The 23,712-nt window shown below is 39.5% G+C and overlaps 2 protein-coding genes across 3 annotated transcripts; one reads left to right on the top strand and one right to left on the bottom strand.

Moving 5' to 3' along the window:
- Positions 1-504: 504 nt before the first annotated feature.
- Positions 505-9,569, bottom strand: LOC149748910 (uncharacterized). Of its 2 annotated transcripts, none has more exons than XM_089913018.1 (3): positions 7,347-9,569; positions 3,839-3,962; positions 505-2,766 (listed from the first exon to the last, which is right to left on the bottom strand). In XM_089913018.1, exons 1-3 carry the CDS (start codon positions 7,423-7,425, stop codon positions 2,682-2,684), a joined length of 288 nt encoding a protein of 95 aa, XP_089769144.1. In that variant the 5' UTR covers positions 7,426-9,569; the 3' UTR covers positions 505-2,681. The 2 variants fall into 2 exon arrangements, with proteins under 2 accessions (XP_089769144.1, XP_089769143.1); XM_089913017.1 differs by having other exon boundaries at positions 3,839-3,987; positions 7,455-9,569.
- Positions 7,871-22,681, top strand: LOC149748909 (uncharacterized). Its single transcript, XM_089912621.1, has 5 exons — positions 7,871-7,945; positions 9,517-9,945; positions 10,634-10,743; positions 13,367-13,429; positions 20,470-22,681. Exons 1-5 carry the CDS (start codon positions 7,871-7,873, stop codon positions 20,582-20,584), a joined length of 792 nt encoding a protein of 263 aa, XP_089768747.1. The 3' UTR covers positions 20,585-22,681.
- Positions 22,682-23,712: the final 1,031 nt, after the last annotated feature.

Below are 23,712 nucleotides of genomic sequence, written 5' to 3'. Positions count from 1 at the left end.
CTTTCTGAGCATGCATCCTGCCTGGGTATGCAGGTGGCTTTCTAAAGTCCCTTGTATACATGGGCTGTTTTTGAATGTATTAATTTCTCATGTAGTCTCACTCTAGCTTCTCCTCCAGACCTTAAATGGCATATTATATGTTTCCACCTGTAATCTCTTGCTCCAGGCATCTGTGAATCTTGTGACTATTAATAGCAGTGCCTACCACTTTTCTGCCTGAGTTTCAAGTTATACGAAATATACAAGTATCATGTATTCCCCCAGGTTAAAACAGATGTACACAATAACTTGTAAATAAGGTCTGCTCTGCTCCCTGGCTCAAGGGAAGGAACTGGGAACCAGACTGCCATCGTTTCAACACCAAAACTACCATCATGCCCTGGAGGGGTTAGGGAAGGAATGAGTAAAAATGCTACAAAACTTTTCTATTAATTTTAAGATGGCTTTTTCTTAATCAGATATTGGCTTGGTCGCTATAAAACTTTGTTTTCCACAGCTATGATAAAGTTGGTTCAGAAAGCTTCCTGCATGTTTTTCGTTTTTTTTTTTTTTTTTCAATATTTCTGTGGGGAAATGAGCTTGGGGCTTCCTGCTCCACAATTTTCCTCATTTAGCTGAACAAACAGATGTTTAAAGGTTTTTTTAATTACTGAATTTTAGTTTTGTTCATATTATTTGCAATTTCTAGTTTTACTGAATTGTGAAATTTCTACTCCAAGGAATTTATTGAAGTTTTTTGTTGCTGTAATGTACTTTTATATTTTCGACACATACCATCAGCACTGGCTTATTCTTTATTTCCAGAAGACACAGTTTGAAAGATATATCTAGATATGTATTACATTCACTTTATAAAATATGCTATGTATGCATTCTAGGCCAGAATTTCTCAAATTTGTCACTATTAACATTTTGGACAAGATAATTCTTGGTTGTGCCCGTGTGTGGTGGGGGTGGTGATGGTTGTCCTGTGCATTACAGGATGTTTAGCAGCATCCCCAGCCTCTCCATGAGATAAAAGTAGTATCTTCCCCTTAGTTGTGACAACTAAAAATGTCTCTAGACATTGCTAAATGTCCTATGGTGGGTAAAATCATCCTCTGTTGAATACCATTGTTCTAGAGTATGGACTGGCAAACACTTTTTGGTAAAAGGCAAGATAATAAATATTTTAGGCTTTGCAAGCCATATGGTCCTTGTCACTAGTCAACTACACCTCTGTAGTATAAAGACAGTGCTGACAATATGTAAAAGAACTAGCGTGGCTGAGTTCCAAAAAATTTAATTTAGAAAAAGAAGTGTCAGGTTGCATTTGGCTCAAGGACTATAGTTTGCCAACCCTTGTTCTAGAACTTCATTTGTTCTCCACTGTATCTGGTATAAAACCAGAAAGGTATATTAAGATCTACTATACCTAATATGTTTATCTTTTATGTTATACCTCTTACAATTGTCGTTTTATGAATCCTGATAACTTATTTCATGCACAGATAATCAAAACATTTATTGCCCTTTTAAAATGGTCTTTAAAAAACATCACTCAAGTGCCCTTTTTCTGATTTCATATTATTTTGCCTAAGTTCGAACTTTAGCAGCCAGGTAAATGAACCTTGATTTGTTTGTACATTTATTGGCTTATTAAATTTACTGTTTTATATTTCAAACTTTCTACATTATTTTTTAGGTATAACTGTTTGGTAAAATCTGATAGCAGTTATTTAATAGGTAACTTAACTCCTTTAAGTAAGTTGAGTGGCAGATATATTTGTTTTAGTTCATGTTCAGTTATGTTATAAAAAAGTCTTTTTAGGGCTTCCCTGGTGGCACAGTGGTTGAGAGTCCGCTTGCCGATGCAGGGGACACGGGTTCGTGCCCCGGTCCGGGAAGATCCCACATGCCGCAGAGTGGCTGAGCCCGTGAGCCATGGCCACTGAGCCTGCACGTCCGGAGCCTGTGCTCTGCAACAGGAGAGGCCACAACAGTGAGAGGCCCACGTACCGCAAAAAAAAAAATAAGTCTTTTTAGTTAATAGTTCTGTTTTCATGGCTCTGTTAATTTTTCTTCTAAAGATTAGGAAGACTGTGTTTTTGCTCTAGTAGGTACTTTTATAATTATAAACTTGTGTAGTTTTTAATCTTCTACTTACTTAGACAGTAACTAGTAATTCCATATTATAGAACCAATGATGAAATCAGTGTTTCTTCTCTCTCCTTAACCATCATTTAATGCCCAATTTTAGTGCCTTTTCTATTATTTCTTAGTGTTTATCATTTTACAATTAAATAAAAATCCTATAACTTGGTTTGTCAGTTGTAAATGATACACTTGGACTCCCAGCCTTTAAAGATCAGAAAATCAGTATGCTAGTACTGCATTCGTTATGTTATACCTTCATTTTCCACATTGTACTGGATCTATTCTTTGTAAACTACCAAAGACACAGGCCTCTAAAAATTCCCACCTAGGGAATTCCCTGGTGGTCCAGGGTTAGGACTCCACGCTTTCACTGCCAAGGGTGCAGGTTTGATCCCTGGTTGGGGAACTAAGATCTCGCAAGCCATGCGGCATGGCCAATAAATAAATAAAATTAAAATTAAAATTCCTACCTATAACTGATCACTTTGGATTTACTTTTCCCTGGATACCTTCTTCTAGTACTCAGTAACTCACCTGAGTAGTTCCTATTTAGACATTCTTCCTCTAATAATCATGGATCTTCTCCTTCCCCCAAATTGAAGGTCACATCTGGTTTTCCAAAGCAATACTCTATAAGTGGAAAAGAATTTATAATTTGGATCAGGTACATGGGCTTCAATACTTCTGGATATAAAGGAAGGTACAGCTTCAGGAACTATACAATGAAGGTGCTCATTTGACCTTTCTGAGGAGGTGACAGAAGGAATGAATCTTCTTAAATCCCTGAACCTTAGGACTAAATAATTAAATTCTAAAAATAATCCATGTGTGGGGTTTTATACAAGGGATTTCATGGGGACTGTCACTTTACCTCCTCATGTCAAACAAGTAGAAAATCATACAAAATGGAACAATAGGCAGTGCAGGACAGGAATTCTTAAGAAAAAGGAAACAAATTAGGTGAGTCCCATTATTGCCACAGTACAGAAAATTTCTATGCCACAACACAGTAAGGGAAACCAAAGAAAGCCTGACACTCTCAGTAAGTTGAGGAGACAGAGTAATTTAGGAATGCCAAGGCAGCTAGAATCTTCAAGACAAAATACTGGAGGGGAAAGAGCTGTAGTAAGGAAGAGCTGTAGAAATCTGCAGAAAGATCTCCTTGAGTCTTTGGCTGAGTAGAGACTTGTGCATGCATGTAAGGAAACTACCTGAGACTGGGGAAAGAATCACTGGCAAGGAGTAGGATGATAAATCACCAAAGCACAGACAGAGATGGGAAGCTTGTTATCCTACCAGCCAGAGTAGAAAGATCTCTTAATTCATGGATGACTCAGTAGAATAACCTGAAAGATCTGCCTTAGTACAGAAGCAAAGCCAGCCCTAGACTGCTCTGAATCCAAGAGAACAAAGCTTTAGATCTTGAAAGGATAAAACTAATTCCAAATAACTTTATTCCAGGGAAAGCCCCCAGATATTTTAAAATACCAAAAAATACAGCACCTGACAAATTAAAATCTATAACTAGCAACCAATAAAAAATTATGAAGTATGAAAAGAAGGCACATATGACCCTTAACCAGGAGAAGAGTCAGTCAAAAGAAACAACAGGATATGACACATATGATAACAGTAGCAGTTAAGAACAAGAGAATAAACAGGATTGCATTCTTGAGGCATTCACATGGTAAGGTCTGCTCACCCACTGAGAGGAGGTGGCTGTAGTTCTCCAGTATCACATCTCTGTACAGGATACTCTGAGCAGGGCCCAGGTGTTTCCACTCCTGGGTTAAATCCACAGTCACGTCCTTGAATGACACTCATGCCTGTAATAGCACATTTCTGATTAATCTGAAGGGTTTAGAAACAGGTAACATAGAAAATACCTTTGAAAACTCTTGTGATGTTTACTGTTGAGAGTTTAAAGCAAAATATTGTAAGATAATAAATAAAATTATAAATTATTACAGCCCTAATTTTGTCTTATACTTTGGGGGCATCACACAATTAGTACAAATATTATTTTCATGCCCTAATTCATTTGTATATAGTTCTAAAATATGTACTTATAATCTCAGTTAATATACTACCAAGAAAGCTTAGTGCCTTTTTTAAAAAACTTTTTTTTAATTTATTTAATTTTACTTTTTGGCTGCGCCGTGTGTTAGTTGCAGCACGCGGGATCTTCCTTGAGGCATGTGGGATCTTTCATCGTGGCTTGCAGGCTTCTCTCTAGTTGTGGTGTGTGGGCTTCTCTCTAGTTGCGGCCTGTGGGTTTTCTCTCTCTAGTTGTGGTGTGCAAGCTCCAGGGCACGTGGGCTCTGTAGTTTGCGGCACGTGGGCCCTCTAGTTGAGGTGCGTGAGCTCAGTAGTTGTGATGCGCAGGCTTAGTTACCCCGCGGCATGTGGGATCTTAGTTCCCCAACCAGGGATTGAATCCGTGTCCCTTGCATTGGAAGACGGATTCTTTACCACTGGACCACCAGGGAAATCCCAAAGCTTAGTGTCTTTTTAAAGATAAAGTCATTGTAAATAGGGTTCCTATAATCATTTCTTATACACCAATGGTTCATACACCTGAGCACTCTCTAGGTTACACAAATCCTCAGCCAGAGTCCTCTGCTGGGGTAATGGGGGAATCAATGAATAGAAGCGTGTAAGCCCTGGAGGGAATACTCAGAACCAGACCTGTATTTCAGGAGCTCATATTTATACTCAACAGATTTCCAGCAGAGGTACCATGGCAATCCAATGAACAAAGTTCATACTTCTCAACAAATGGTGCTATAATTTTCAAACATATATAAGGGGAATAAAAAGGTAAAATGCTTTTGGCCATATTAGGCAAATATTTCTTAGATAGGACAAAAAAGCATGTATCATTGTTACTTACTGAATTGTGTCCCCCAAAGTTCATATGTTGAAGCCCTAACCCCCAATGTTACTGTATTTGGAGATAGGGTCTTTAAGGAGGTAATTAAGGCTAAATGAAGTTAAAATAGGTGGGGCCCTAATCTGATAGGACCAATGTCCTTATAAGAAGAGGAGGAGGCACCAGAGATCTCTCTCTTCCTGTGTGTGTACAGAGGAAAGGCCATGTGAGAACACAGCAATAAGGTGGCCCTCTGTGAGCCTGGAAGAGTTGGTTCACCAGAAACCAACACTGATGACATATTGATCTTGGACTTCCAACCTCCAGAGTTATAAGATATTTCTGCTGTTTAAGCCACCCAGTGTGTGATATTCTGTTATAGCAACCAGCATAGACTAATACATTCATAAAAGAAACCGAAAAAGTTATGAAAAACTGATAAATTTAAAACCTCTGCTCTTTGAAAAATACTGTTAAGAATATGAAAAAACCTAAAATTGAGAGAGAATATCTACAAATCATGTATCTGTGGAAATATTTTTATAGAACATATGTAAGTCTCCAATCAAATAGGCACCTTCACCAAAGAGTAATGGATAACGAACAAAAACATGCTTATTATTAGGCATTAGAAAAATTCAAATTAAAACTAAAATGAAATACCATTACAAACCTAAAATAATGGCTCAAATAAAAAACCTGATATTGTTCAATGCTGGTGAACATACAGAGTAACCAGGACCCTGACACATTGCTGATGGGAATGCAAACTAGGACAGCCACTTTGGAAAACAATTTGACATTTTCTTACAACATTAGACATATAATTATTATGAGACCCAGCAAATCCACTCATTCCTTCACATTAACCCAAGAGACTGAAGACATATGTTCACACAAAGAAACCTGTATATGAATATTTATGGCTGGAAATAACCCAAATATGCATCAACTGGTGAATGGATAAATAAACTGTGGACTAGCCACACAACAGATGACTACTCATCAATAGAAAGGAAAAAACTACTGAAACATGGACCGGAGACAGAGTGAATGGCACTGTTTGACTCCTGGATCTGTCACGATAATTGGCCCTGGACAATTCACTGACACTCTCAGGTCTAATGTCTTGAAAGTTTTAAATGAGTCAGAGGTAGATGACCATAGAAACCTTTCAGGAACCATCACTGTGGGACTCTGTGAAGTCAGGATAGTGCCACATGTGTGACAGCAGCATCTGTAAACGGGCAATTTAGGGAGAGTGGAGACAGCATTTCCGCCCTCTGCCTGGTTATCCTTTACTCCCAGACCTCAACCTCACTAGCTCTCCAACAAAGTGGCCTTCCCTGAGCAGCCTGCCCCTGGGCCACCCCAGCTCACCTTGCTCTTTTCAAGACTGGCCCAAACTCCCAACTGTCACACCATGTGGTGGCTTCTGAATGTGGTGGCATTACCAAGTCTGGCTCATTCCTGGCAGAAGGATCAAGAACTACTTCTTGATCTTGTGCAGACCTGCTCCTGGGCTCTTCTGCCTCCACTCTGTAGCGCTGGGGAGAGGTCTAAGGTCAGGGGGTGCTCTCTTCCAGGTAAGACTCCTTTACCAGAGTCCCCCTGCTTCGTACTTCACAAGAGCTGCTGTGCTCTAAAATGAATCTCCCAGGAGCTGGAATCTAGTCCTGGGCCACAATTTTAAGGCCAGAAAGCTGACCTTCTTGGAATTCATTATAATCTTAGACTGAAAACACAGCCTGAAGTGCATGAAGGGATAGGAGGCTCTGTCTGACTCAAAGGATCTGAGGAGACAACAGAAATCCCAGAATACATTTGACATATGGTAGGATTCCATCTACATTCACTTACTATTATATCCCTGGAGATTTGGGGACGTTACTCTGTTAGGTGCTGTGAAGGCTGCAATGCTGATTTCTGGCAGATGTGATATTTAGACAAAGCCTGAGATTGGAAGTAAAACACACCTGCCCTTGAATCCAGACTCCCTCATTGCTAGCTTGTGACCTGAGCCATCAGTCCACTAACCTGAGCTTCGGTTATTTTTAATGCAGATGGTTATACAGACCTCACAGAATGGTTGAGGTTTATACATACTCCAACCAATAAAAAGAACGAAGTGTCTTCTAAATATAATAGCAGTTGTCAAGTACCCAGGGCTTAGTACCCTGCACTAGCCTACCTGATTTACAGGTGATGACTTATCTGAGTTTTAAAACAATGCCATGAAGCAGTCATTATTAATGTCCTTACTGACAGATGAGAAACTTCTTTCTTATCCAGGTTCCTTCTGTCGCCCCCGCTTAAAGGTGACAGACCTGGAATTTACCTGGGTCTTTCTGGCTCCAGAGCTCGGGCTCCACCACAGACCCACCGCCTGAGCTTTCTGGCACGCTCACCATCCGCATTATGAACAAACAAGCACCACGCTCCCTACCACGGCCGCCGCGGGGGCTTTTCTCCGGTCCGGCTGCAGGTGGGGCCAGACAAACGATCCAGAAGTTCCCGTGAGGCGCGGAGTCTCCATCCCCCCAAATCCACTCTACAGGAGGACAATCAAGGACCCAGCGCCAACTATCAACCAGGGACGAAAGTGCAGAAACAGGAACGCGCAGCTGGGCCTGCACACGAGCAAATGTAGCCTAGACACTACCCAGAGGGCTGCACGGTGACCCAACCAGATTGAAGACTACATTTCCCATAAACCTCTGTGACTTGCCGTTTCTTTGCAGCGTTTCTTCTTTATTATTAGACTGTTGCAAGGTGTGCTATATGTTCCTTTCTGCCCAGGTTCTCTCAGAGACCCCAGGCGTTATGGGTTAATTTGAACTTTACTGCCAAATACTACATCGCATGGTCTTGCATCACACTCCGAAGGGGAAAACAACAGTTGCCAAAGACGCTGGGAACAATTTGCGAAATTTGAATGTGGAGTGGTGATTAGGAATTGAGCATAATAATGTCAGCGAATATTAGTTACTCAATTGTTACATGGAATTATATTGATTGACTGGAAAATGTATTGATTTTGTAAAGGCACGCATAAGGACACGGTTTGCACTGAAGTCATCTTGTTAATTCATTTTACAAAATTTGAGCAAAAACTAATTAAAGCAAATACAGCAAAAGGTTAGGTTTCTTAAGTTGATGGAGGGCATAGTTATTTATGGATACTCATTTTACCATTTTCTATTTTTTTGTTGTCTAGGAAAAATTAATAGCTGATCTAAAGGTGAAATAATTTTATTCAAGCCAACCTGTGGATCACAGACCTGGAAACAGTCTTTCAGAAAACTGAGGACTATTCCACGTGTTAGAAGTCAAAGTCATAGTCATATACATTTTCAAGACGAAGGATGGTACGTCAAAATGACACACTGATGTTTTATATAAAGTTCCCTAAAGATACATAGTCCAGACCTGCACGTACAAGGGGAGAAGTAGGTCACTATGACCCCTTACAGGATTAGGAAAGGAAAAATTAATCTTCTAAGAAGTTATGTTACTGGTATCAGAAGGAGAAAAAGAAAACACTGATCTTTGTGGTGGAGCAGGCATTCCTGCCTTTGAGGAGGTCTGGTTAATGTATAATGCAGATGCACACAGCACTTTAGGGCTGGCCTAATAGGGGCAAGGAATATGTTATGATTAAAATTTCGTGTCCTGCCTTAAGACATAGCTTTTATTCCATCACTGTTTTTCAAATTTTTGTAATACAAAGAAAAGGATAGGCATTCTCTTTCCATCAATGCCCTGTTAAAACTCTAAGTTGCCAAAAGTAGTCAAGATACAAATAACTTTGGGGAATAAGGCAAATAAGAAACTTGAACATTAAGCACAACAAACAGTACCATAAAAGAAAGTATCTGTGACCAACAGAATTTATCTCAGGAAAGGGAAAAGAGCAAATTTCAAAAATGCATAATGCACGAAAATGCACACAATTCAAAATAAGAAAATGATTATCAAGAAAAGCACTCAGGGGGTCTCCCCGCTGGCGCAGTGGTTGAGAGTCCGCCTGCCGATGCAGGGGACACGGGTTCGTGCCCCGGTCCGGGAAGATCCCATGTGCCGCAGAGTGGCTGGGCCCGTGAGCCATGGCCGCTGAGCCTGTGCGTCCGGAGCTTGTGCTCCGCAACGGGAGAGGCCACAACAGTGAGAGGCCCACGTACCGCAAAAAAAAAAAAAAGAAAGAAAGAAAGAAAGAAAAGCACTCATTTTTCAGAGGTGACCCTACTGCAGCCTTAGTGAGCATCCTGTTGGTTTTTTCTTTTAACCAAATTAGGCACATATGAGCATAATATTATAGGAATATCTTTTAACTAAATTACATATATTGAGCATGTATCTGGTCAATATTATTTCACATCAATCCTTTTTTCTATAACAATGATTGTTAAAGTTTGGTCCTATTCATACAGTGAAAAAAGGATTACAGCCATCAAGAAGTTAGTGCAATTTAAGTGAACACAGGCATAAAGGTTCAGCAGCTTTCCTAGGAAGCTTTCGTTCCCGCCCACGCCTGGGAACTCGCTTCACCGGGCCGTTCAGCCTCCTCAGAGTGCGTGCTGTTGGTGTGGACTGGGCTCGGGGCCACCGGAGGGGGCGGCGGGCACAGTTCAGCGGGCGCTAAAGAGCTCTCCTCGCTGCTCCCCAGGCCCCGCCGCCACCGACGCAGCTCCCTTGGCTCGTCCTCTGGCCTAGCTCCACCTCGCTTGGGGAATCCTCCGCAGACCCGCGTCTGGGCGCGTCCTCCTGCCTTGCCTGGCTGGATCTGGAGGCGTCTTCCGGCGCAGCTTTGCCAGAGCGGCTATGGCGGCGCGGGTCTGGGCGCGTCCTCAGCTGCTCAGGACGGGTCTGCTGGCGTGCTCCAATGCCTGAGTCTTGGGGAACAGACGCAGCCGGGATCTAGGCACGTCTCCCGTGAGGTAAGCTCCTGCCACCGCACCCACACCCTCCAGGCCCCCGGCCAGCGTGAAAGGAGTCTGGGTTTACCTCAACTGGGAAAGGAGTCTTGTACGTTGGTCTGTTCCCGATGGTCATGAGTATGACCTCAGGTGGCCTCGGCCTGCAGCGGCTTTAAGCAGGATTTCGGTTTCGGCCAGAGACTGAGGTCGGGCAGTGGCAGTGAGAGCACTGAATCCTAGTCACCTGACCACCAGGGACGAGTGACAAGGCCCTGGCCTGTCAGCTGTGCAGAAATGAATTTCCACATAGAGACGGAAAGTAGTGAAACAAGGAAAGTGTTTATTAGGAGGAAAAAGAGTACATATGTGTGGAGAGACACACGGGCGACCTCAGATAGAGTCACGCCCTCCCGGTAGTTTGAATCACTTTTATGGGGCATTTCTTCCGGGTTTCCTTTGGCCAATCATCTTGCTTTGCCTGGTTCTGAGTCCATATATGGTATATCTCAGGGTCCTCCCATGCGCGCATCTCTTAGCCAAGATGGGTTCTAGCGAAAAGGCCTATGGGTATGTTGGCATCACTTACTGTGGGGTGGTGCCCCCTCCCTTTTTGACCTCCAAGGAGCCTTTCTGCACTGTGTGTAGTCAGGGAGGTCTCCTTGACTTCGAGAATGAGGAATATGTGGTCTTTTATCTCTTATCTGTGCAGATCCCAGCCTCCATCCATCATCCCAGCTTCCTCCATCATCCTCCATTGTGGAGTTTCTGTCCACAGGGGAGAAACTGTTCAGCCTGGGGCCCATCTGTCTCCTGCTTCAGGTATGTCCCCTTAATTGGACTGAATTTTCCATCTTTGCAAAAATGAACCCTACTCTGTCATGTGGACTCTTTGGGAAGGACAAAAAAACCATATTATCCATAAAAAATGCAATTGGTTTATTAATAATCAAATACGCTTTTTTGTTAAGCGCAGCTTTCTAGATAAATATCCTTGAACGCATACTGTGAAAGCTAAGTGTGACAGTATAGTAGACAGTCAACCCAACTACATTTACTAGTGTTGCACCTTGATATTTTATCACCCTTACGTTATGTGCTGAGCAAGGCTATTAAATAAGCCTTTTTATTTTTTAAACACTTGAGTTGTTCCTGTTTATTTTTTAATGTAAGTATATTTAAACGTTTCTTTTTAAATTATAAATACATGCTGGATAATGGAATTTACCTCTGCTCTCCATCCCATCTTCCATATAAAACCAGTATTAACTGATGCTGAATTCTAGACTTTATGTTACAGCTAACCGCATTTTTCAAAAAGCATGGTTACTACTTATTTACAACTTGTTTTTATACAAGTTGTCTCCTGATCCAATTGTCTGGTCAGGCTAAATCATTCTTTTCCTTAGCTGCATTGTAGGGGTATATCACGTTTATTTAATCAATGTTTTTGTTATTGATGTTCAGTTTGTTTCCAATTTTCACTTTTATAAATAATATATAGCAAACATCATTGCCCATACATCTTTTGCATATACGTGTGATTATTCCTTTGGCACAAAAGCCAAAATGATAGACTTGCTCAGTTCAAATGTGTGCAAGTGGGAATTCCCTGGCGGACCAGTGGTTAGGACTCTGTGCTTTCACTGCCAAGGGCCAGTTTCCATCCCTGGTCCAGGGCTGGTTTCCATCCCTGGTCCAGGAACCAACATCCTGAAAGCCATGTGGCAAAAAAAAAGGAAAAAAAAAAAAAGAAAAAAAAGTGTACATGTTAAACATTTTATAGATGCTAACAAATAGTCCTGAGAAAGACTGTATCAATTTATGTTGTTTCCTCACATCCATTCCAACACCAGATAGCATGCATTTTTGATAAGTAATTATTAGTGATGCTTAAGGAATTGCTATTCACGTTCTAATGGAGAGAAAGTGGACCATACATATATTCGTTCAACAAACATTTATTGAAAGCCTGCTGTGTGACACATCATTATAGATGTTGGGATTTTAACAAACAATATAAGAGATAAAAGTCCCTACTCTTGTGGAGTTTGTGATCAGGGTTGCGGTGGTCAATTGTTAAGAAACAATGGGACACTTAAGGAGATCTAATGAAATAAGGGCAGGGTTGGTGAGACACACCCTGTGACTAGTGACTGTAGGGAGACATTATCACCAAAAGGCATGCAGGGAGTATAACTACAACTTGACAGGAAAGACTGCCCCAAGAGGAGCTATGGTCTTAAGAGGAACATTAGAATGGCTTAGTATAGAAGGCCAAAGGAATAAATACCCAAACCTCACTTGTTTTTCACCCTCTCGTGTCCTGTCCGGTAGTGACTATTTACATCCTCCCACTCTGTTTGGTTCCTAGAAGTGCATCCACATAGTCTCCTCCAGGTCTCCTTGTTAATTTTCCAGTTATATTCTTTACCAGCCCCGGATTACCAGTGAGTTCATTGAGCCATTCATATTGAATTATTATGATTCTAAACACATCTCCTTCCACACAAAGTGGACAATCAGATATACCTCCCCAAACTCTGCCCACTAAGGAGGATTTCTCTTCACTACAGCCTTTCAGGGCCAGCATTCTGCCACCATCCCTTGCAGACACATCTGTCACCCAAGGAGAGTACTCTTTCCTCCTCTGTTAAACATTTATAGTGGACCCCCCATGGGACTCTAAGGAGCATTGAAGGTCATGTGGTGAGTCAATAGGAGTAAGTGTTGCAGGAAAGGGGACCCCTTCCAGGGCCCAAGAGTGGGCTCTTGTCTAACACTCAGAAATGAATTGTCCGAGGAAACACGTGTACTGACAAAGCAGAAGACTTTATTGGGAAGGGGTGCCCGGACAGAGAGCAGCAGGGTAAGGGAACCCAGAAGAACTGCTCTGCCACGTGGCTCACAGTCTCGGGTTTTATGGTAATGTGATTAGTTTCCGGGTTGTCTCTGGCCAATCATCTTTCTTGGCCCATATTCGGTCTGAGTCAATGGTCCTTCCTGGTGGCCCGTGCATCTCTCAGCCAAGATGGATTCCAGTGAGAAGGATTCTGGGAGATTGGTAGGACATGGACTGGTGTCTCCCCCCTCTTTTAGGCCCCTCCTGAATTCTCCCAGTTAGTTTTTGTGACAGCACTGTGTTCCTTATTGGGATCTCTTATTGTGAGATACCTCATGCAAGTGGTTATCATTATACCTGGCCAAATGTGCAGGCGGTTTTGGTCAACAGTTCCCTAATGTAAGTACCATGTGACTGTGAACCACTTGATTATACAGTTTGCTTATACCTTCTGGTCCTGTTTTGATCTGGTCTTATATTTACCATCCCATTTAACAAAGGAATAGCTTTACACATATCCAATATTTTGGTTCAGTGAAGTAGATTATACAAGTTGATGATAGATATTTTGGTTCACATAGTCACTTGGTATCCCATGTTCAGTCTCCATCAGGACCCAATGGCAAATCAGAAGCTGCTTTTCAAATGGAGGATGATTATCATGAGGTAAAGGCATAACTTACTCCAAAACCCCAGGAACCTGAGCTGTATTGAGGCTTCTAATCTATGAACACGGCATGTGTCTCCATTTTTCTTCTTTGATTTTTTAGCCAACATTTTGTATTTTTTGCATACAGATCCTGCACATGTTTTGTCAAATTCTTTTTAATTTTTTGGAACAATTGTAAATAATAATATGTTTTTTATTTCAGTTTCCAATGTTCATTGCTAATGTATAGAAATATAACTGATATTTGTGTGTTGATCTTGTATTCCATGATCTTGCTAAACTCTATACTTTTAGGAATGTTTTGGTAAATTCCTTGGATTTTCTATGTAGACAATCATGCAATCAGCAAGTAAGGGTAGATTTAGTTTTTCCTTTCCAATTTGTATGACTTGCCTTGCTTTTTCTTTTCTCAAATTATTGAAATAGCCAGGGTTTCCAGTACAATGTAAGTTGTTTTGGGGAAAGTGAGCACCGTTGCTGTGGTAATAATTTTAAGGGAAAAGCATTAGGACTTTAATCATTAAGTGTGATGTTAGCTTTAGTAATTTTGTAGTTCTTTATCAGATTGAGGAAATTCCCTTTTATTTCTAGTTTGCTGAGAGTTGTTGTTGAATAAATGTTGCCTTTGGTCCAGTGCTTTTTCTGTACCAGCTGATCGGATCATGTGGTTTTTCTTTTTTACCCTGTCAAAATAGCAGATTACGCTGGTTAATTTTCATATATTGAACCAGCCTTGCATTTGTGGACTAAACTGTACCTGGTTATATTGTATCTTTCTTTTTATATACTTATGGATATGATTGACTTATATTTTGTTGAGAACTTGTATGTCTATGTTCATAAGGGAAATTGATATAGTTCTCTTTTTCCATACTGTCTTTGACTTTGATATTGGCCTTATAAAATGAGGTGGGAAGTGTTCCCTCCACTTTTGTTTTCTGGAAGAGTTTGTGTAGAATTGGTGTTATATCACCCCCAGCTTCATTGAGGTATAATTGACAAATAAAAATCATTTATATTCAAGGTGTATAACTTGGTACTTTGATATACATATATATTGTGATCACCACAAAGAAGCTAATTTACATATCCACTACCTCACATAGTTACCATTTTCTTTTTCTTCTTTTTTTTCTATGGTGATAACACTTACAATTTAATCTCATAGTAAATTTCAAATATTGTTAATTTTAGTCACATTGCCCACCATAGATTAGATTTCCAGAACTTATCTTGCATACCTGAAACTTTGTACCCTGTCACCAGCATCTCCCCATTTCCTCCTCCTCCCAGCCCTGGGCAATCACAATTCTACTGTCTGCTTCTATGAGTTTGACTAGATTCCACACATTATTTCATCTTTAAATGTTTGGTAGACTCACCAGTGAAGAAAACTGATCTGGAAATTTCCTTTTTTGCAGGTGTGTGTGTGTGTGTGTTTGTGTGTGTTTGTTTTTTTCTGCACGTTCAATCTATTTAATATAAGACTACTTAAATGATCGATTTCATCTTGGGTGAGTTTTGTGTTTGTAGTTTTCAAGGAATTGGACCATTTTGTCTAATTTGTTGAATATGTATAGACTTGTTCATATTATTCTCTTATTATCCTTTTTAATATCTGTGGGTTCTGTAGGAATTCTTTCATCCCTGATGTTGGTAATTTGTATCTTCCTTTTGTCATTGTCAGTCTTGCTAGAAGTTTATCAATTTCACTTATATTTTCAAAAAACCCAAAGTTTTGCCTCTGATTTTCTCTTTTGTTTTCATGTTTTAATTGTACTAATTCTTGTTCTCATCTTTATCATTCCCTTTCTTCTAGCTTTCTGTTTATTTTCCCTTCTTTTTCTATTTTCTTGTGGTAGAAACTTAGATTGTTGGTTTGAGATTGTTTTTCTAATATAAAACTTTAGTGCTCTAAATTTCCTGATAAACGCTGCTTTACTTACATCCAATAGATGTTATGCTATATTTTTACTTTCACTTATGTATTTTTTTCATGAAGCTTCCTTTCGACCACTGGAATGTTGAGAATAGTGTTGTTTAATTTCCAAGGTCAGGAGATTTTCCTATTACTTTTCTGTTACTGCTTTCAAGTTTGATTCCCCCATGGTCAGAGAATATTTTGTATGACTTTAATATTTTTCATATTTGTTTTATTTCCCAGGACATAGCCTATCTTTGTGTTCCAGGTGCACTTGAAATGATGTATTCTGCTGTTATTCAATAAATTTCAATTCGATCCTGTTTTGGGTTTTTTTTTGCCATGCTACATGGCTTGTGGGATCTTAGTTCCCCGACCAGGGATTGAACCTGTGCCCATGGCAGTGAAAGCACCGAGTGCTAACCACTGGACCACCAGGGAATTCCCTAGATCCTGTCGATTGATGGTGTTCTTCAATTCTTTTATATCTTTGCTGACTTTCTGTTCATTGCTTCTATCAATCACTGAGGTGTTAAAATCCCAACCTATTAATTATAGTCTATCGTCTATTTCTCCTTTCAGTTCTGTCAGATTTTGCTTCATGTACTGTATTTTGAATCTCTGTTGTTCGATGTATATATAATTAGAATTGTTATCTCTTCTTCATGAAGTGACTATTTTATTTTATAATTACGTAATGTTCTTTTTGTCCCTGGTAATTTTTTTTGTTGTTCTGAAATCTACTTTGTCTGATATTAATATGGTTATTCCAGCTTTCTTGGATTAGTGTTTGCATGTTATATCTTTTTGGTACTTTTACTTTGAGCATACCTATATCATTACATTTCAAGTGAGTTTTCTGTACGTAGCATATAGTTTGGTCTTTTTTTGTTTTGTCTTTGTTTCTCGTAATCCATTCTTCCAATCTGTAACATATCACTCTCTACTGGTATCAATGTCTTACTACTTCAAAGATTATGTAGAAGCTTTATGAGCTTTCTGGTCCCTTAAATTACCCTCTTTATAATACAGTTGTCTTAAATATTACTTCTACTTACATTGAGAATCACATTAGACAATGTTATCATTTTTACTTTGACCCACTAAAAACTGAAAAACTTAGAAGAAAGAGAGAATAGTATATTGTATTAACTATATATTTACTCTTCCTATTGGTTTTCCTCCATTTTGGATGTTCTAAGCTTTCTTTTGCTATTATTTCCTTTCTGTCTGAAGAACTTACTTTAGCCATTCTTTTAGAGAAGATCTGCTGATGACAAATTCTCTTACTTTTGATTCATTTGAGAATGTCTTTATTTCATCTTCGTCTTAGAGAATATTTTTTCTGGGTATAAAACTTTGGGTTGACAGTTCTTTCTTTCAGCGCTTTAAAAAGGTTGTGCCATTCATTCTGGCTTCCATCGTTTCTGATGATAAATCCTCTGTCATTCAAATCATTACTCTCCTATAAGTTAAGCCTCATTTATCTCTGGCTGCTTTCAAGGATGTTTCTTTGTGCTTATTTTTCAGAAATTTTATTCTGATATGTCTCAATATGGAATTATTTGGATTTTTCTTGTCAGGGCTTTGCTCAGCTTCTTCAGACATTAGTTTTTTGCGTTTTTCTAAGTATTGGAAGTTCACGGTTACTATTTCTTCAAATATTTATTCAGTTCCATACTCTTTCTCTTCTGTTTCTGGGACTTTGAGGACATCAATGTCAGACCTTTGGTTTTTGTTCCACAGGTCCCTAAGGTTGTTTTCTGTCTGTCATTTAGATTGGATAATTTCTATTGATAGTTCCTTGAATTCACTAATTCTTTCTTCTTTCGTCTTCATTCAGGTAATGAGCCCATCCAGTGAATTTTTATTTCAGTTAATGCATTTTTCACTTTGACAGATTTCCACTTCCTTATGTGTTCTTTTTCTTTGCTAAGAATTTCTATTTTCTCATTTGTTTCAAGATAATTCACAATTGCTTATTGTAGCATTTTTATGACAACTACTTTAAAACCCTTGTCAGTAATTCCAACATCTGTGTCATATCAGTGTTGCTAGTCTATGATTTACATTTCTCATTTAAGTTGAGATTTTTTAGCCTCTCAACGTGATGTGCAATTTTGGGTTGAGATTCTGGTTCCTATTTAAATCTTCCATTTTAGCAGGCAAATGTTTTGGTTTAAAATGCACTTCCTGTTCCAATTTTGTGGGCTGTGGTTCAAAAATTAATTTAGTTTTCAAAGGCTTTGCAGGGCTATCCAGATTTGTTCCACTGTGTGCTGTCCAGAGACCCATTTGAAACCTGGGCAGAATTCCACACCAGTGTTCAGTTCTCAAACCTTTTCTTGTTTCTTGTTGGGTTTATGCATGGGCTGTCCAGAGTTCTGTCCAGGACTTCATGCACAGATTAAGAAAATTTCTTTCTCTAGTTCACTTCTCTCTATAGTGCCCCCCTTCCCATTATCTAGTTGGGAGGGGCATCCCTTTTTCTGAAGGGTGGTAAGCACAGACAGAACTTTGTTGATATTCTCTGCAGCTGCAGCATTCAATGTGGAGGGGAAGGGATACCACCTTGCTATTTCAGGTCAGGCATGGAAGATAAGTCTGTTCCCACAGTCTCTGGTTATCTAGAGAGGGTTGGATTCTACCTAGTTATTGAAGGGAAGAGATAGAAAATCAGTCTTTTCCCACAGTCTCCATGGTTGTAAATGGAAAGTGCTGCTTCATTATTACTTGTCAGGAATGAATGTCAGGACTTCATACACAGGGGGACATGGCTGACAAGGGGGTGCCTCCCTGTTATTGCAGGGTGGGGATTGAAGACAAGACTCTGTCTACAGTCTCTGCAGCTGCAGTGCCCAGTGACAATTAAGGGGAGTGTGTGTGTGTGTGTGTGTGTGTGTGTGTGTGTGTGCTTTTTTCTGTTTTCCTAAATTGGGAAGGAATGGTAAAAAGTTTCTGTCCTTTTTCCTGGTCCTTTTGCTAGAGAGAGTGGGATTTTTCTGGAAGTTTTTCTGTTTGTCTGTGCCCATTGTTTTTTCCAGGCTACAGGTCTCTTCAGTGCCCAGGCTATGATATATGAGGCAAAAAAACAAAAACAAACAAACAAAAAACCTACAGGAAATCACCAGTGGCTTTTCTCTAGTCTCAAGATCTTTATACAATCTGTCTTCTTCCCTCTACCTTCAGAGTATTTTGTTGGTTGCTTTATAAATTTTGTCTAGGGTTATTTTGTTTTTTTGTTTGTTTGTTTTGTAAATAGTAGGGGGAACATAGGAGCATGTGCTTATATCTAGTCTGGAACCAGAAAAGTATCAGTCATTTAATTTTAGCCATTCTATTGGTTAGGGGTTTCACTTGCATCTCTTGAATAGAAAATTATATTGAATATATTTTCCTGTCATTATTTGTATGCAACATTTTATGAAGCGTCTGTTCAAATTTTTGTCTTTTATTGAGATTTCATCTTCTTAATTTTTAGCTCTAAAATTTTAAAATATATTTTGTATACAGGCTCTTTGTCAGATATATATTTTGAGAATGTTTTCTCTCAGTCTGTGGTGTGCTCTTTTTAGATTAAGCATTTTATTTTGAGGTAATTGTAGATAAATATTCAGTTGTAAGAAATGTACAGAGATATCCCATGTATCCATTTTCCTCCAATGGTAATATCTTGCAAAGCAATAGTGAAGCATCATAACTGGATTTGACATTGATAATCAAGATATAAAACATTTCATCACATGATTAGCTTTTTATTTTCTTAAGAGATTTTCTCAAAGAGCAGAAGGTTTCATTATGATGAAGTCTAATTTATAGATTTTTTTTTCTTTTTGCTTAATGTTATCTGTAAAGAAATCCTTGCCTACCTCACAGTCATAAAAACAATTTCACCCTTTAGAAACTTTACATTTTTAACTTTTAAAGTAAGGACTATTATCCACTTTGTGTTAATTTTTATGCATAATATGGAGTATGCGGTAAGGATTAAGCTTTTCCCCTCTACAAATATTCAGTTATTCCATCACTATTTATGGAAAAGACTATCCTTGTTCATTGAAGTACCTTGGAACCTGTATAGAAAATTAATTGACCAGACCATAATGTTTCAGTTTATTTCTGGATTTGCTATTCTACTCTATTGCTCTGTATGCCCATCCTTATGCTAATATCACACTATTTTGATTACTATAGATTTATAATAATTCTTCAAATCAGATAATATAAACCCTCCAACTTTATTTTTATTTTATAAAATTGTTTTGGTTATTTAGAACTTTTGCATCTCCACATGAATGTTAAACTTTTCTTGTTAATTTAATAAAAAATGCTTGGATTGCATAAAATGAAATAGTTTGGAAATGTGTGTGTACTTATTCTAACAACATATTATCAGATATCTAAACAAATAATATGGAAAATCATATTCATATTAAAAATGTTCAGAATTTAGTCATTTACTTGACATTTATGTAGATTGATGTGATTGAAAAATAGGTTCCCCAAAAAGGACCTAAATTCATGAAGATATTTGTGTTTTAAAATTCTACAGGTTTCTGTGAAGAGAGGGATTTTAAAGGCCATGAGAAAAGTGACTATATCTGAGTTTTTAAAAATAAAAACTATTTGCTGAGTTATTGGAGGGAAGCAGCCTTAGTTATTGAGAATTTGAGCATATTCATCTATTAGTAATCATAATGAGGCCATATTAGTAGCCTTTTCCCAGTAAGTTTTTCATTATTTCCTTATGCAGATTTTGCATGATAAATTCTTTTTAAGCTTGAGCACCAATGGAAAATTGGGCATTTCTAGAAGGATAGGCTTCCTTTAATAAGGTATTTTGAATTATCCTTTGATTCTCAATTACAGAGATTATATTAATTTCTTGATAAACATTTTCTATTTCATTTTAAAAGATGATTTTTTAGACTCATTTTAATCTCTATTCCTTGGAAACTATGGAACCAGCAAGACTCTGATTTAAAAAATTCACAAAAACATTAGTAGGGGAGAATCAATCTCTTGGTCTCAGTCATGTGGCAAGAGTTATATATTCGTTTTAACTGCATGCATATTTATATTATGTCTAATTATGAAATGTCAATGCCATTACAGAAATTTTAAATTTGAAGAACACATCTCATCCTTCCACACTGTTGGCTATAAAAGACTAGCTGAAGTTTCCTTTGCAGCAGTTATCATCATTGAACCTGTAGGAGGGGTGGCTTAAATCAGTCATTGACTCAAAATGAGAATTCTCTTCTGTTTGGATAACATGTGAACACATGTGATACCACTTTATCCATGAAGAAACAATGCAGAGAGAACATCACACTGACTGTTCTGAGAAGAATGGACAATAGAAAATGAAGAATGGAAAGAAAGAGAGGATTCTGGGAAGACAACAACAGTGGTAGAAAAGTTGTTTAATCACTCTAAACTGCTACATAAAGAAAGACAGAGGGGCTTCCCTGGTGGCGCAGTGGTTGAGAGTCTGCCTGCCGATGCGGGGGACACGGGTTTGAGCCCTGGTCCAGGAAGATCCCACATGCCGCCAAGCAACGAAGCCCATGTGCCACAACTATTGAGCCTGTGATCCACAACTACTGAGCCCACGTGCCACAACCACTGAGGCCTAGAGCCCATGCTCCGCAACAAGAGAAGCCACTGCAGTGAGAAACCGCACCACAACGAAGAGTAGCCCCCACTCGCTGCAACTAGAGAAAGCCCGCGTGCAGCAACGAAGACCCAACGTGGCCAAAAATAAATAAATAAAAATTTAAAAATCATATTAGGGCTTCCCTGGTGGCTCAGTGGTTGGGGGTCCGCCTGCCGATGCAGGGGACGCGGTTTCATGCCCCGGTCCGTGAGGATCCCACGTGCCACAGAGCGGCTGGGCCCGTGAGCTATGGCCGCTGGGCCTGTGCGTCCAGAGCCTTTGCTCCACAACGGGAGAGGCCGTGGCAGTGAGAGGCCTGTGTACTGCAAAAACAAACAAACAAAAATCATATTAAAAAAAAAAAGAGCATTTAGGTATCAAAACAAAACTAAACATCAAACATCAGGGACTAATTTACCAAAGAAAGGAAAACAGATGACAAGATATCCCCACAAATTCCAAAATATGGATGTGGAGACAAACGACCTGCATACTAGTAGCATCTGTGCAAGAGAAAGAAAGGAAAACAATGAGATGGGACAGTTTGAGAACAGCAGCTCTAAAAGTAAGTTAATTGTCTCCAGTACCACTTGGGTGCAAGGAGCCTATGTTAAGATGGACTAAAAGGGAAAGAGCAGTATAGCTCCTATGAACTCTGAATTGACCTGCTGGGGTTCCCTTTTAGGACAAGGCCCCACAATGAGGAGAAATTGCTTACAGTGGAATCAAAATCAAGCATGATAGGGAAAACAGAGATAATGAAAAGAGGAGATTTAAACTGAAATTAGGAAGGAGAATAAAAGCAGGACATCTCAGAAAGCAAAGCCACCATATTTTTGAAACCCAGACACAAACAACGAGAGAGAGACAGTAGTGTCAAAGGGGCTGGGATTCCATACTTTCCTGGAAGCAAGCAGTGGTCTGATTTCCCCCCACTCCTCCAGGAGATCATCAGTGGGGCCAAGCATTGAACTGAGCCTCCACCCCCACGTGGCAGCAATGAAACTTCACAAGAATATACAAGGTAGAGCTAGTTACAACTAGGCTTCACCTTTCCCACCCCTGTCATCAAGGCCTATTGGGTAGCTAACCCTCCACCTCACCTGGCATCAATGAGGCAGAAGGGAGTAGTGCAAGGAGGGGTAGCTGACACTCTGCTTCTCCCCTCCCCTGATGTCAGTGGGGCCCTGTGGGGAGCTGATGCTTCACCCCTACCCACAGTAACAAAATGGTGTCAGTCAGCCTTCTGCTCACCCTCTTTCCCTACCTGGGAGGCAGTGGAGCCAAGCAGTGAGCTGGTCATACACCACCACTCAGAGGCAACAAGGTGGTGTGGGTCAGTGCCCTACCTTTGCCAGGAAGGTGAGGTGACAATGAGGTGATGAGGGACCTGAACTTTCACCCTACCCATCTGCAAGAAAGCAGTGTGAGTCAGTGTCCCATTTTGGCCAGGATGGTTTGTAAGAGCCTGGCAGGAAGCTGAACAAATATACCCACCTGGCTCTTGCACAATGACTGCTAAAAAGAATATTAAATGGAGTCCATAATCTTATAATACACAAAATATCTAGGATATAACAAAAAAAACACTCATCTTACCAAGAACCAGGAAAATCACAACAGAAATGAGAAAAGACAATGAACAGACACCAATCCCAAGATATATCAGACGTAATTATCTGACAAGGATTTTAAAGCAGCCATCTTAAAAATGATTCAGGGGCTTCCCTGGTGGCGCAGTGGTTGGGAGTCCACCTGCAGATGCAGGGGACACAGGTTCGTGTCCCGGTCTGGGAAGATCCCACATGCCGTGGAGCTGCTGGGCCCGTGAGCCATGGCCGCTGAGCCTGCGCATCTGGAGCCTGTGCTCCACAACGGGAGAGGCCACAACAGTGAGAGGCCTGTGTACCACAAAAAAAAAAAAAAAAAGATTCGCCAAGCAGTTACATATTTCTTGGAAACAAATGAAAAATAGAAAATTTAACCAAAGAAATAAAAATTCTAAAAAGAAAGCAAATGGAAATTAGAGAACTGAAAAAATGCAATAATCAAAATGAAGAACTTGCTGTATAAGCTCAATAGTTGGGTGGACATAACAGGATAAATTCAAAGAATCTGAAGACAAATCAGTAGAATTTACCCAATGTGAGAAACAGCAGCAACAACAACAACAAAATAGACATTAAAAAAGACAGCATCTCAAGGACTTGTAGGACAATAACAAAAGGGTTAACATATATGTCATCAGAAACCCAGAGACGAGAGGGAGAGTAGCACTGAAAAAGCATTTGGAAAAAATAGTGTCTGAAACTCCTCAAATTTGGGAAAAGATATAAATCTACAGATTCAAGAAACTGGATGATTCCCAGAGAAGAAAAATCCAAAGAAATCCATGCCAAAGACACATCATAATTAAATTTCTGAAAACTAAAGATAAAGTCTTGAAAACATCCAGAGAAGCAACACATTACTTATAGGGGGACACCAATTTTATTAACAACATACTTCTTATCTGAAACCCTGGGGCCAGAAGAAAGTAGAAAACATTTTTCAAGTGTTGAAAGAAAAAAAAACTGTCAACCCAGAATTCTTTATCCAGTGAAAATATCCTTCAAGAATGAAGGCGAAATCACAATATTATCAGATGAAATAAAACTAAGAGAATTTTATACTAGCAAACATACTCTTAAAAAATGGTT

The sequence above is a fragment of the Delphinapterus leucas genome, chromosome 6 (assembly GCF_059928025.1).
Source record: "Delphinapterus leucas isolate spDelLeu-1000000601 "Yukka" chromosome 6, BTC_Dleu_Yukka2, whole genome shotgun sequence".
NCBI lineage: Eukaryota > Metazoa > Chordata > Mammalia > Artiodactyla > Monodontidae > Delphinapterus > Delphinapterus leucas.
The sequence above is the reverse complement of the archived record's forward strand: the minus strand, read 5'-3'. Positions and strand labels throughout refer to the sequence as shown.

Bases quoted from the DNA above. Each gene is read 5' to 3' on its own strand.
- LOC149748909 (XM_089912621.1), top strand. From the start codon at position 7,871: ATGGTCTTGCATCACACTCCGAAGGGGAAAACAACAGTTGCCAAAGAC. The intron at 7,946-9,516 runs GTGGAGTGGTGA...CAGCTTTCCTAG, and splicing joins ACAATTTGCGAAATTTGAAT to GAAGCTTTCGTTCCCGCCCA. The intron at 10,744-13,366 runs GTATGTCCCCTT...TCCCATGTTCAG, and splicing joins CCATCTGTCTCCTGCTTCAG to TCTCCATCAGGACCCAATGG.
- LOC149748910 (XM_089913017.1), bottom strand. From the start codon at position 7,544: ATGGAGACTCCGCGCCTCACGGGAACTTCTGGATCGTTTGTCTGGCCC. The intron at 3,988-7,454 runs GTAGGGAGCGTG...TAAACCCTTCAG, and splicing joins AAGCCCCCGCGGCGGCCGTG to ATTAATCAGAAATGTGCTAT. The intron at 2,767-3,838 runs GTGAGCAGACCT...TTCCACTTATAG, and splicing joins CAGCCACCTCCTCTCAGTGG to AGTATTGCTTTGGAAAACCA.